Raw genomic sequence first — 15,490 nt, forward strand, 5'->3', positions numbered from 1 at the left:
AAAAGCAGACAATTTCTTCTAACAATCACAATTTTTCTGCATATTTAACTATGCAACAAGAGCCTTTACAAATTCATCCAAGCTAGTTGTTAACTTTCCCATGGGAATGAACCATGTATTATAAGTGCTTATCTGTTCAAAACACATTACACAATACATCATTTGATAGATGAAAAACCTTTGCTTTATATTGGTTATAGGTAACACATAATTAAACATACGAGAGAACTATTAACAAATTCTGAAAGAGAGGATGTGTCAGATGGATGAGGCAGGAGGGGTCTGATTTTCTATTTGTTAGCTCTGTAACAAAACAAAATTGAAGGCTATAAAAATTATGGTTTATTTGAGCAATGACAATTTTATAGTGAATAATTTACATTTAATTTCGTACTTTTTGGATGGGTGATGGATAAAATAGAGAAGATAAGATGCCTACAGAAAATGTGTCATGTGTGTCACATTATGGGAAATTCTGGATTTTTTTTAATATTGCCTTGTAGAACTAAGAACTTAAACTTATATACTATTAAAATATGGATTATTAGCTAAGATTTTATTCTATACTAATTGGTATAACATAAACAAAAAGTAGTTTAATAAAGTTTTGAATGTGAGACACTAAAACCTTGTGTCATGCACAGTAAAGGATACATGTGGCAATAGGGTTAATTCAGTCTTGTATGCAATAAAACATATAAAAATCTGGATGACTGGAAAAAATAAATGAATCTAACATTTACACGTGTACATTAACACCAAACAACAAAATAATCACACACTTTTAAATGTGAAGTTAGCAGCCTACTTCTGGAACCACTGGTTGACATAGGTAAAATATTTTAAAAACTAGTTTTTTATTCACGTATTTATATTATCTGTATTATAGCAACACACACTTACTTGTCTAGGAGACTAAGAATTTTAGCTAAAACAAGGCTACGAGGATGGATGCACTCAATATTTCCACGTGGCATTTGTAATATCACTTTTGTATCATATGGCACTGTCACAACAATTCTTGATCCTCTCTCTAAATGCCGAATGTTATCTTTATTGTCATGTACTAAACTACCTTCCATGATTTCTGTTAAAAATAAAAAACATCTCTACAGCATAATTAATACACAAAAAACTTACAATACTTACTTTGCATTTCTTTTTAAGAGGTATGCCTTTTTTTTATTTTAGTGTAATTCTTTCATAAATCTTTAGTATTACTTTAAGTATTTCTTTATTACTATCTTGTTACACAAACTATTCATGAATACTTTCAAAAATTCTTAGATAGTATTGAATAAAAAAGTTATGGCACAGAGGTTTCAAATTTAATTATACTTGCAACAGAGAGGACTTATAATAGCTTGGGAATTGTAACTGAGAAATACTATCAACATACTCTTACAAATGTTTTAACTAAAATTGAAATATACATACGAGGTAGTTCGTGGCTAAGACTCAGACTTCTCAGGGTATGGTCATGTGTGGTTATAAATAAGAAATCTCTATTACAACAAAATGAAGTGCAGCTGCTGGAAAGTTGAACATTGTCACAGTAGAAATAAAACCTCTCAGTTAGACCCAACACTCGGTCCTACACCAGGTAAAATGGAAAATTATTTTCAGTACCAAAGTAATGTAAATACCTATTTGTGTCAGTACAAATTTTTTCTTTTGAGGTGAACTTAGAAAAAATTACTCTGATTATTGGAGTTCCATAATTTTATGATTCATATATTTTTTGATTCTATATCATTTTTTAATATCATGACAAATTTCTTCTTTTGAGATGGACTTAGAAAAAAATTCTGAAAATTCTCTGATTATTGGAGTTCCATAATTTCATAATTCATAAGATTTTTGATTCTATATGTTTTTTTTAATATCATGAATGCTTCTGTCAATAATATAACATAAAAAAAACATTAAAGGACAACAAGGGACCTTATGGTCCATCTATGCCATCCTATCCAGAAAATTAAATTAAATACTAAAAATAATCAAAGCCAGCCCTTATCATTTATATATTTATCAAGCCTTTCCTTAAACTTCCTTAAATTAATTGCATCTACCACATCTGAAAGCAATACATTCCAAAGGCCAACCATCCTGTTAAAAAAAGTAAGGCTGTCTTAGCTGAAGATGATGGCTATCCTACCGAAAGGTATATTTGTGCCCTCTCATCTTACCATTCTCATCAGTAAATACAAAAAAAATAAAAAAATGATGCATCAAAACTATCAGTCATAAACACCTCAATCGGATCTCTTCTGACTCTCTTTTTTCAAGAGAAAAGAAGTTCAGAGATCTTAACCTATCCTCATATTACAACTTTTCCATCCCAGATATCCTTGTAGTAGTCTTCCCCTGAGCCCTTTTCAACAAGTCAATGTCCTTTATAAGGTAAGGAGTCCAAGACTAAACACAGTATTCCAAATGTAGCCTAACTAATGACCAATACAATAACATTACAGCACATTTAGACTTGCATTCAACATTTCTGGAAAAAAAAAAAGGTTCATGCATGTTATTCTGGAATTTATGTTAGTGTGCACTAAAAGACTCTTGTGGGAACCAGGTATTTGTGGGTGCAACCTCAAATGCAGTAATTTGCAAAGAGTATGGCTATGCATGTCTGTATAACTAGTGTTCCGAACATATGAATTTTCATGCATTCATGCAGTTCATTATTATTTACAAACCTATTGTAAATATTGATAATTATATACTATCGTATACTTTTTCGTGAGGTTAAAAATGGTATTTTTCAGATTTACAATATCCATACATGTTTCATGATGCTAGGAAAACATGTGATTTCAAAAATCAATTTAACACAAATATACAAAACCCAATAACCCTTAGTTTGCTCCTGGTGAAGAAAGGCACCTTTGGAAAGCACTTGGGTTTTGAAATTTTTTGTATACTAAATATTTTATATTGTAAGATATAATGCAAAAGATACTTGAAAATTGGTGCATTAGCATCAAGACCTTCAATATTATGAGGCTATTTTTACATGATATGGATAATTTTAAAACAATGCAAAAGCCATTTGGAAATTGTTGATTAATGAGTATCAACAGCTCCAATGTTATGGATCTATTTATAAATGGTGTAGAGAATTTGAAAACATTCTTATGATATTTGTGCAAGGGCAAACAAATTGATAAGTTTATTAAAAGCACACAGTGGCACTAACCACTTTAATACTTTGATATTGCTTTCTATCAACACTTGATAAACTTTGTTCAACTTGATGGGCTTCACTTATTTAGTGTCTTAAAGCCAGCTGCAGAAAAAGAGGCATTTCCTGGCTGCTGTTCCAGAGAGATCCATAATGTTATCCAATTTCTTAAGTCTGTGGCACAATCAACTGAACAAATGGAAGCAACTGTGATTACATGACTAATAACAAGCAAGAGATTTACATCATACAACAAAGAAAAAATAGTACACAACTAAAGCTGAGCAGAAACAGATGATGTATAACTTTGAAGAATGATAGAAAAGTTACTGTGCCAGTAAAAATATTCAATTAGATAATGACAAGGTAAAGATCTGAGTAAAGAGAAACCCGTTTCTGCATGTGACTTCAATATTTAATTAAATAATAACAAGGTAAAGATCTGAGTAAAGATAAATTTCTTTCTGCATGTGACTTCAATATTAAATTAGATAATGATAAGGTACAGATCTGAATAAAGATAAGTTTGTTTCTGCATGTGACTTTACTGTGAGCATTAGAAAAGATCATAATGACCAGCAGAATGCTCTTACATAGTTGGTTACAAAATGATGTGGAATGCTATCACTTCTTTGGAGTCAAGAAATCTTTCATCATTAACACAGTAGGAAGGCCTGAGCCCTCTGTATTTTAGCATTGTGGTCAACATTCTTCTAATTAGCTCTCAATCACAATGTATGCCAAAGGAAACTTGTCTATTTGAAGAACTGTACACTCTAAAGTCCAAGATAAGAAACTGAATGAAGTTACTCATTGTTGATGAAAAGACCCCAAAGGAAACCTTGGCTTTATAACCATCTGATGAAGTTGAAAAATTTTGAAACAAATAAAAAAGGGTGATAGAGATGAAGAAAAGTTGGCAATAATAGAAGATAGTGAAAAACCAATAACAGTGGAAGATAATGTTTGTTATAAAAAGGCAAATCTTTAAGGATCCTATCAGATTGACTTACGATGTTTAATTTATTGTGTCCATTTTTTGTAAATAATCTATAACAACTTTTTTGAAAGTATTCAGATAGAAGAACACCTTTTATGATATTACAACATGTGGTCTAAACAATTATTAATGAAACTAAGTTTGAAAATAGCTAGTCAACAGCTAAATACAATTGGATAGAGCAGATTATATTCTATGTCAATGAAGAGTAAATAAAGTGTCTGAGCAGTTATATGTGGTTTCTCAAGATATTGGCTAGAAGGATCTTCTGTAGGGTAAAAAAAAAAGTATGATATAGAACGCAGTGTCATAAAATATAATATGCCTAATACTAATATCATATGAAAAAGTATAATTAATTATAATCACACTTTGCCAGCTTGGAAAAGGCATTCACACCAAAACACATATTGTTGTAACCCAGCTGGCCTGATAAGCTATGGATTAAGCAAAACACATCACTGGCAATGAATATGGCAAACATAGTGTGGTTGAAATAATATTATCTATAAACTTTTTCATTTTTTTAAATTCCCCCAGCAATTAAATAAAGAATGCAGTGTTGAAAAATATTATAGGTCCAATACTAAGATCTTATTTCACCTACAGTCTTTCTTTAGATTTAAGAATTGACTTTCTGCTCTAAAGTCATCATTTGTTATTTATAAATTTATTTGTTCTTGCTGTTAGCAATGCTACATCTGTTCTACTAAAAGAAAATTGATAACACCAGTAAAAGAACATGTTAATCTAAGACCCATTACTAAGTCTAATGTTCTTGAACACACCCTATGTGAAAGTGATGTTGTTGTTCAATCTAACTGGTTTAAGATCTTAGCAAGAGTCAATGATGAGCAGATCCTCCAAATAACAGAGAGCTTGCTCATTCACAAACTAAGGTCTGAGATTAATGATGAAGAAGATGCAAGTAAATTACTCTTATTTCAATAAAAGCTTAATACACAAATTATGTTTTAACAAATAGTTTTATTTGTGCAACCCCTAAGTTATTATAAACCTTTATGGATTTGTGTGATGCCACTTATATCTCTTAATTTTTAATTTTCACAGTGTAAATACTCAGATGAATAGCATGAAACTTACTATAAGTTTACTAAATAAAATCTAACTTTAGGTTAAAAATATTTACAAAATCTGATTTAGTTCTTCTATCATTTTTTACATAGCAAAATTTCCAAAACTTTGTTATGAGACACTGTTTTTGAAAAAATTAACATACATTTAAAATACTTCCTTTAGTCTTACTTTACAAATTGCCATGGTATAATACTACATTTTCTGCTACTTTATTAAATACTACAGTACAATACTAAGTTTTCTCCTACTTTAAAAATTGACATAGTATGAAAATAACATTACTACTACACAATAAACAGCTGTGGTATAATTTCTGCTACTTTACAAACTCCCATGGTATAAAACTAACTTTTCTGCTGTTTACAAACTACTATAGTATAATACTACCTTTCCAGCTATTTTTACACGCTTCCATGGTATAAAACTACCTTTTTTACTACGTTATAAACAGCCATGGTATAACACTACCTTTTCTGCTACTTAACAAGTTGCTATAGTATAATACTACCTTTCCTGCTACTTTACAAACTGCCATGGTACTACAGGGTTGTGGAAACTGCAAATCACCTTGGTCTGTAGCCCAAGGAGTGATGACCTCAGTATCTAAAATAACAGCAGCATACAAGAAAAATAATAAATGCTTTCATTGATTATTTAAACATATACTGATCGAGAGATAAGTAATTGTGATAAGGAGGTAAACAGAAAATCTAGCAAAGTTTTTATGAATAAAAGTTGGGAGGTGCAGTAAGTGGTAAAAAGGAAAAACAAATAGGTGATTTAGTGGATATATAAAGGATTGGTTGTTTAGTAGATGATAAATGAATATATAAATTGGTTTGTAAATAACATCAATAAGAGTTGAGCACTGAATGAATGGTAGAAAAACATGAATCAGCTTGTAAGTGCAATTTCAATGAGTGAGCAAACAAGTTAAGTATAGGTTATACCTATAAACATGACTAAGATTTTTTTTCTTTACATGCACAAGTAAAAACAGAGTATTAAAATTCAATATCTTTAAAATTTCACTCAGATATTTACATTGCAACAAATAATTGTCTAATATGAAAAAAAGTTGGCAAATACTACTTATTGTGCTTTTATTAGTTTTTTTGAAGTTCAAATGAATAGAATGTTTAGGTTTATCATTATGATATGTAGACATAATAAAGTAAACCATTCTATAGCTTAGTATATAAATATATCTCTCTATTTATGCATTTTTGTTCCAAAAATTTACTAAACAGTTCTGTTCTTGACTGTAAGTTCTGGATGAACAGTATGTGCCCAATCTTGAACTTGTTTGTCTTGCCTTTTTGGTTTTCTTCCAAAGTTAGAATGTTAAAGTCCAGGACTTGTCTATTATTATGCCTTGACTGCTTCCTGAATAATTCACTAAGCAGATTCTCAATGGTTTGTACAGAATGTTAGTCATGTGTTAAGATAGACATGCTAGAAATGCTGGTTTTCCTTCTTAATAAGGCTAGCCTGGTAATGTGGCATTATGGAAAGTTCTGATAGAACTTAGAACTGAATAAAATCTTAAACAAAGTTAGATATCTTTCTCAAAATTTCTTTGGTGTTTTAACAGCTTTTTCTTGCCTTTATCCAGCAAAGTTGTTGTCCCCTAGTCTCAGTTATCTACAAGAAAAGCTGATCTAAAGTGAAGTGGATTGTTGTTTTTGTTACTAAGAGAAAAGTGTTCAGTCTCATTCATTCTTGGGAAAGCATGACCTATATTTCATACTCAATACATAAATCTCATCAAACTGCTGTTATTGTGGTCTGTTAACTTACGTGTCAATTTAAAGAGCAGTTTTGAATAACATAGCATTTAGTTTTAAATTTTAATGTTTTCTTTCAAGTCAGATGTTATTTTTTTTACTGTAAATCATAGTAGCTTAACAAAAAGATATACCAATTATGATGTACATGAAGTAACAATGTACTTACCAAGGATATATTTTAACACAAGACCGTCAGTAAGTTGTAAAGCCACAATATCACCATCATTGTTTGTACACATGTTTAACAAAGAAGCCTTCAACATTGATATCAATCTTGAGGATAAGAAAATATTAGTTTGTTAATAGTAAATATATTTCTATATCATGAAGAAAAACTGATCTGTGTGAAATATTTTAAGCTCATTAGCTTGGACATTAGATAATGTTAATGTTTAATAATTACTATACAAACTTTTATAGCATTTTTCCCTTCTCATTATCTTCAACACTTTAGTTCTGTTTGAAATAAGTAGTATGTAAATTGCCTACATGAAACATGAGGTCAAACAAAATTAAACTTTTGATGACCTGAAATTTTACTGCATGTCTGAAAACTTCCATTTGCAGCACATAAAAACATACATGGGAATATTATATACTGAAACTCTCCAAAAAATGGTGTGTGTTGAAAAGTTAGTAATCTGTAAATGAGTAGTTTTAAAAACATGAAATTAATGATAATTTGTGTTACAATGCTACACAAACTTTCTATAACTAAGCATAAAGTTAGGTAAATTCTAAGCTTATACCTTCCCAGTACTTTTTCTGAGTCTGTATTGTGATTCTTCAAATTGACAGACAACAAGGCAGTTCTACCCTGAACAGGAGAAGCACATACTACAGTATCACCAGCAACACAGGTCCAGTGATGTATACACATTGGAATCAATGGAACATTGATATTATCACTCCACTGAACCCTGAAGAATAAAGATACAAACTCACAATTGCAGCAAAAAACAAAACTACAACAAAGCCAAAACTTCACTTTCTGGGACAAGTTTGATCTTAAAATAATTGGAAAAAATAGGATAGCTTTCAATCACCATAAAAAACTTCAAAGGTAAGAACATAAATATTTATCTGTATCACATAATAACTAATTACATATTTTCACCCTTCCAAAAAGAAAAAGAAAAAATATATTATCCTTTACAAGATCACACCTGAATAAGCTGGTCACACAGTGTACAAGACCCTGCTTCTTAAAGCCATTTTGTCCTGCATTTTTTACAATTACACAACAGTCTTCCTGAGTAGTAGAGCTGTCCTCTGAAACATAAACACATGTCAATTTTTGGAAAGATTTTTAAATCATTATGGACCAGCCTTTTTGTCATTTATTAATTCAATGCATCAACACAGGTATTTGTTTTCTTTTCTTGCTTTTAGATAAAAAACAAATTTTTTGTTTCCAGTTGTTCTGAGCTTTGTAAGATGTGTTTTCTTGGTAGAAAAAAACAAATCAGGCCAAAGAACAAAAATATAATTGATAATATTAAGAAATTTAAACCTATATCAGTTTTATTAAAACCTTTTAGACACACACCACAGAAAATGAAGTTTAAAAAGTTAAAGCAATTTTATTAAAACCAAATGGTTAAAGCCTATCAAACACTTTTTCAGTTGTCTTCTACAGTGGCCAATAGTGTGTCACTAAAAGGTTTTAATGTTATTCAACCAGAATTTTAATTGTCCTTTATATTATGTCAGTTTTCACATGAAATAAAACACACAAGATATTAATATACTTCCACTAGAACTTTATCTGTCAGACCTTAACCTTTTGCTAACAGATTCAATCTAGTTGACTGACCCCATGTCTGTGAAGCTATAATATAACTATGTTTATTATAATTCTGAATTTAATCCGTGTACCTTCACAAAAGTTGGCATGTCTATTGTATGCAAAAAGAGTAAAAATACTTTATTATAAATCTTGCTTTTTGCATACAATAGACATGCCAACTTTTGTGAAGGTACACAGATTAAATTCAGAATTATAATAAACATAATTATATTATAGCTTCACAGACATAGTAAAAATACTTTATTATAAATCTGGAAAAGATTTGTATGTGAATGTCCTAAGCCTTTACTGAGTGAAAGGTATTTTTATGCTAAAAATAATATACTTCTTTCCATACTAAAATTTTAATATTTAATTTTGATAGCCTCTACAACCTCCTAAATGAGAAACAAAGGTGTTTCTTTGGCAAAAATTTATATTCTATCTCTTATTTTCTTATTTATGTATCACCTGCCTAGTAGAAAAGCTAGATTAAAGATGGATATGTATGTATAAACCTTAATGATCTGCTACTAATGTACTCTTAACAATGCTACATAAGTAATAGTTTCCTGAAGTTATATTTTATTTCAGAACATTTACTGAAATGATGTGACTATTTATGAAAAAATAAATAATGCAAACAGTGTTCATTATCAGATATTAATAAAATGAGAAGGACATTCCACTCAAATACCATAAGACTCATCTATTTTTGGTTCTTAATAGCAAAATACAATAAAATGAATACTAACTCTTATTACACAGAGCTATTCTTCCATCTGATAAAACTACAAGCATGTCGTAGTTGCTTGCAATTTTGGGGGGAAAAACAACCTGGGATATAGTATCTGGAAATTCTAACTCATATGCACACATTGGTGGGGGAATGACTGTTTGACGAAATGGTGTCACCTTTAGATGAGCTGAAAAGAATTAAATGTTTTTAAAACATACATATATGAAGGTCAAATATAATGTTCAACTTACTGATACATTAAGATCCTGTAGGAGTTACAATATTCACACATAGGGATACTTATTTTTACTTGCTTGAAAATATGAATTTGAAGTTCCTAGCATAAGTTACATTTTAATAAGTTTCTAATAAATAATATCCTGCTGCTTATGATATCTTCACACTGCCCAAATTTATAAGTCATGTTTACCTATCAACATCAGTTGCATTCTTGCACTTCCTTAACTGGTAATTCTAAGCAAGAGAATTTAGTTATAAAAACTTTCTCAGTCAATCCTAACATTAAATTATTAACAGGTCCTAAAGGGTTTAATTGTCAGGCATCTAAATGTTATCCACCTAAGTCAATACTAACATTTTACAATCACATGCTTCCCACACTTTGGGTAGAATGAAACACCTCGACTTTTCTTGAACAAAATATGTTATTCCCTGACCATTTGATCTATGCTTGTTATATATATAATTCAATTTTTATCTATAATAAAATGTAAAATTGCAAAATGTTATTCATGTATTGTTTAATGCAGACAAGGCAAGCTGCATTTAACATAAAAATAAATAATTTGCAAAAAGTAACAAGACTGGTATTACATAATAATAATTATCATGATTCAATAAACAGAAATCTATCAAGTATACTACTTATATGCTGCTTCAATAGCCTAAAATTAATCAGATTAGAAATTATTTGATGCATTAACTTAAAGATTATTAGGATGCAGCCAGTTATTCAATGGTGCAAGTTCAACTTTTTCTACAAATAGTTCTGTATTCTCAGAAACCTTTCCATGTGTCATACCATTACTTAGCGTGAATGAAAGATTATTTTAATATTTTAATAATTTGATTTTTTCCAGATGTGGGTTTTTCTCCAGGCACTCTGGTTTTACCCCCACAGGTAAAATGTGGCATAGGATCACAACTCACATTGCCCTGAAATTGTACCATTCATTAAATTTTAATTTAAACACAAGTTTCCCATCCCACCATAACCTCACTTTGATCCACTAAATCTCTCTTCCACCTCTCACCCACAGGCATACTTGGTCACAGTTTGAACCCCGGACTCATCATTCATGGATCCAGCCTTGCTCCAATTCTCTTCCCTTCACTATTAGCAGCCTCAATGATGTCACCAAGTTCCTCCAAAACAATGATCTACTCACCACACCTACTGACCACGTGTCATAACACTGCCACATGCTACACGCTCTCTCTCCCACCCTTCTTTTCTCCAACTCAGTGAACTCAACCACATAGTGACCGCCACGAGACAAACAAACACCCAATCAGCTCAGATGTATTAAGCCTATATGGCCACCTGTTCTAATGAATCAAAATTTTCACTTTTCTTTAAACATGTGGGGTGAAGAAAACAACAGTTTCTGAATGCTCCAGGTTAGCTTTCAGACTTTTGTTTGTTAAAATTTGAAAGTCTTTGAACCTAAATTCCCTTATCAAGTAAAAGTTACTAATACATTGCCATCCATATTTTGCTTTATAGGATTTTCCTTAAATGTAATTGGTAATATTCTACCCATCTACTGCCTGTCAATGACCATGTCCAAATTTTACTACACATCAAAATGTTACGTGTTATAATCAAATTTTGGCAATGCATGTTTTATTTTATAATGAATTAAACAAAATTACTGATAAATTATTCATATAATTACTATAGTTATTTTTGATAATTGAGTGAATAAATATAACTATGATATAAATTAAAAATAAAGAATCACTAAAACTGTATAGATTTGTTCTATCTTTGAACAAAAAGGCTTCACCAAAATAATTCAAGTGTTCATTTTCATTTTGATATCTTTCAAACCTTTTCTGCACAAATATGTCAATGACATAATATAACCTGGAACTATGTGTTCCTTTAATGACTACTGATCTGGGGACTGTTTTATTAATGCACTAAAATCTGTAGGATTAAAATAACTTATTTGATGGAAACAGCCTATCTGTAAGTAGTATTTTGTTAAGGGCATTTAGGTTCTAGTAAAACAATCCTCCATGACATAATTTTAGGAGGATGAGACAAACCCTTGTACATAGTCCTTATACTGCATTTAGGTGGGAGCTTAGCTGCTGTTTACTTAATATGTTAAGGTTACCTTATACTTCATAACAATTAACAGTAAACAAAAAGATTGATGTATATAAAACAATTTTAAAGCATACTGACCATGCTAAGTGTAACAGAATTAACCTGTATGTCATTTTTTTTGGTGCTAATGATAATTTATTCATCCATCATTAGTGTCCTAAAAGCCCCACTGGATCACATCAAATTAAGGACTTTTCCTGGTTTTTGTTTGATAAAATTACATTCCCTGATGTTTCCCATGCCATGAACACAAAATCAAAAATTGACTGACTTCTGGTTTCCCTTACCTGTAGGAACCATGTAATCAGTAGCTTCTAGTTAATTTAAGTCTGATTTTAGTATTTTTCCATCAGAATTTTTTAAAAAAGATTTAATTGTAATATATAAACAATTTGGAACATTCTAGTCAATTTTAACATTTTACAACCAGAAGGTTTTAAGGACTCATTTAGCAACAAATTCAAAGTTCAGAAACTTTCTGGTAAATCCTAATATTTTAACACCAAAAAATGTTAATTATTTTAAAAATAAAATTTCAAAGATTTATGCATTTAATAAACCCTAGCATTTTAACAGCAGAAACTTTAAAATATTTTTTAACAAGAGATTCCTTGTTCTAAAATACTGTAGTCATTCTTAAGATTTTCCATATTTGCACATTTTAGTGAATTTGTATTGATAATTTTACTTTCAAAACATCCTACCAGTCCTGAAATTTCACCATCAACAACTTTAAATGGATCTTATTATAACATTTTTTAAGTGTAGTTTAAAGTTGAAAGCATTATTTCAATATTTTCAAAATGTCAATAAGGCTAAATATTTAGTAATCCAAGTAAAATTCTGATCTGTTGAAATATAAATATTCCTAATATTTACCCCCATCAATAACAGCAACACACGCATTATCATCGGATGAGTAGCTCTTGCTGTGGTTAACCATCCAGGTCCATTTGTAGCAAAGGTAATGTCCGCCAGAACAAGTCACATGAAGCATGTATGGGTCTATTACATCCCATAAGACCGCTGTCACATGATATTTGTTAAAGCTGAGGCTTTGTTTTAAATACCAATGATAGTTGCTGGTTGTCCACAGTAATACTAAAAGAAAAAAGAAAAAATTAAATATCTATCTTCCACCGATAATGACTAATTCCGAGATAGTTTTGTTATGAAGTTGGTATTAAATGTTTCCTTTTCAATTTTGTATATATTATTAATCCATATTAACCTGCTGCTTTATCTTTTTTTTTTTACTTACTTAAAATATAGTTAACACAAAATGAATAACAGCAGAGGTTATCTTACTTCTGTGTTCATTGTAACCATTTTTCTCTTGTATTAGCTGACCCCAAATGGTTAATATTGTAGACTCTGAATTCCATAAGACTTCTTTAATCTGGGAAACATAAAATTAAAAATTATAAATTCATAGATTTTTATGGTTTCATTACAAGTACAATAATTGTGATGTTTATTCTATGTGTACATTTAAATAGACTGATGTATAAATATATTACTCATTGGCACATAAACACTTACTATACTCATTTTAAAAATTACCACTCCTGAAAATAAACTTTAATTATATTAAAAATGTGTTTCATTCCTGGATATACACTACTATTATTAAATATACATACATCTTTGATAAGTGACTAGAAAATAAGCATACAACTAAATTGTAAATGCACAAACCAAAGAAAACTATCTCTACTTTAAATTGCTTTTATATAGCGTTAACAAAACACTCTGGTAGATTCACAATATGCAGAAATGTATTCACAAGGAATGATTACAGTTATGGTATATTTTTTAATCTGAAAAAAATATTAATATACCTTGACATTTCAAGGAACATCTTAATTGCTTAAGAAAGAAAACTTTATTGATAAGCTTACATAACTGTCTATTCATTCATAATACTTATAAATCTATATAAGGCAATGCAACATATAGTGAAAATTATACGAGTATCTCATTCCAGTTCTTCAAAATGTTTTCTTGTACAGTCAATATATATATATATATTACATTATTTTAAAAATTATCAGTTTATCATTATATTGACCAGAAACTTGTCAGTGTTATCTAGCATTTTATTAAGGATGGAGATTTTGGCTCATTTGAATTTGTTTTAATTATGTGAATATTTTGACTATATTTTTTTATTCAAAATTACTGATATAAAACTGTCATATAAAAATCTTAACATTTTCCTTAGCTGAAAATATATTTCCAATAGATACCTCTTCACACAGTTTAGCTATCTTCTTGTGCATCTGCCAGGGAGATTCGCATGCTACAAGGCTTGAGGCAACTCCCACATGATATTATGTGAAATTATTTTATGCATGATGAAATAGAAGGGCAATACACCCCCATGCATAACTCCCCTATGCATTTGTGCTCATGAAACTTCATTCTTTGACGAGGCAAGGAAGTTAAAAAAAAAAAGAAGGTGCATGGGAAGTGGGAAGGATGGGTGGGAGCATATCCAGAGGTATCAATCAAAAATACATTTTCAGGTAAAGAAAATATTAATTTCCAAGATGATACCCAACCCCTACACACAGTTTAGTTAGAATCCCACAATGAAGTAGTGAAAGGACTGGTGTAAATTTACCTAGATGAGCATCCTTCAGAAAGTGCCCAAAAGAAGCCCATGGGATATGACATCCACTGACAAGGGTTTCATAGAGGCACACCTACGGAAGACTACATCTCTTCTCATCCATGGTATACAAATCTTTGGCAAACACATGAGGAAGATAGCTAAACTGCGTGTGAGAGTGTAGTATCATCTCAGAAATAAAGTTTAAGTAATTAAGTGAGTAAGACCAGAGATTAGAATAACTTGGCCATAAATCATGATCAGCAGTGTTATAAATACAATGCTTGCTTAATTAACTCTTTCAGCATGGGCTCGGTCCCTAGAACCAACCTTGTAACCATTTTGTATTTATTATGGTTTTCATGCTATAACTTTTAAATTAGTAAGCATATGTGTTTGGGATATTAACATTACAATGCTTTTATAATCAAAATATAAATTTTTTTATTAAGTGTTAAGGTTTGTAAAGCAATGTTTTCTAAGGTTTTTTTTTTCTTTTCACATGTTGCCTATCTATCATGTAAAGTAATTTTCATTTTAAGGCTAAAAAATTAATCTTTGTATGGGATTGGTAGATTTCACCAATCTCATAACCACCATAAAAAATTAGGAAATAAATATAAATTATGCCTCTTTCATTCTAGAACGAACGCAAATTATAGCACAAAAGCATAAATGTTTAGACCAAATAGCTTAAATCTCATAACATTATACATCTATATATTTTTATTATATTGACCTTTCAGCTATACCTGTCTAACCATACAGAAGTTACAATGACAAAAACACATGTGCACTCATTTTACTGTGTTCAACAACATAAAACTGCCCTTTGGTCTTTACAAAGTAACCTGTCTTGGCTGTGTTTTAGTAGACTTATACTTTCTAAACTACAGTCACATTTCAATTATTAT

The 15,490-nt window shown here is 30.2% G+C and overlaps 1 protein-coding gene across 3 annotated transcripts in view; it reads right to left on the reverse strand.

The window, feature by feature from the left end:
• LOC106467874 (elongator complex protein 1-like) overlaps window positions 1-15,490 on the reverse strand; it is a 95,831-nt gene that overhangs the window by 9,331 nt on the left and 71,010 nt on the right. For all 3 annotated transcript variants that reach the window (XR_002612496.1, XM_022396088.1, XM_022396087.1), the window contains exons 9-17: window positions 13,271-13,361; window positions 12,842-13,063; window positions 9,620-9,790; window positions 8,242-8,347; window positions 7,825-7,995; window positions 7,242-7,348; window positions 5,794-5,888; window positions 1,438-1,594; window positions 904-1,087 (exon numbers count right to left, since the gene is read on the reverse strand). Coding sequence is in view for 2 of the 3 variants with exons in the window: in XM_022396088.1 (XP_022251796.1) it covers window positions 904-1,087; window positions 1,438-1,594; window positions 5,794-5,888; window positions 7,242-7,348; window positions 7,825-7,995; window positions 8,242-8,347; window positions 9,620-9,790; window positions 12,842-13,063; window positions 13,271-13,361 (1,304 nt within the window). In the remaining variant the exon portion in view is untranslated. The remainder of the gene's footprint in view (window positions 1-903; window positions 1,088-1,437; window positions 1,595-5,793; window positions 5,889-7,241; window positions 7,349-7,824; window positions 7,996-8,241; window positions 8,348-9,619; window positions 9,791-12,841; window positions 13,064-13,270; window positions 13,362-15,490) is intronic.

This window comes from Limulus polyphemus, unplaced genomic scaffold (assembly GCF_000517525.1).
Source record: "Limulus polyphemus unplaced genomic scaffold, Limulus_polyphemus-2.1.2 Scaffold2775, whole genome shotgun sequence".
NCBI lineage: Eukaryota > Metazoa > Arthropoda > Merostomata > Xiphosura > Limulidae > Limulus > Limulus polyphemus.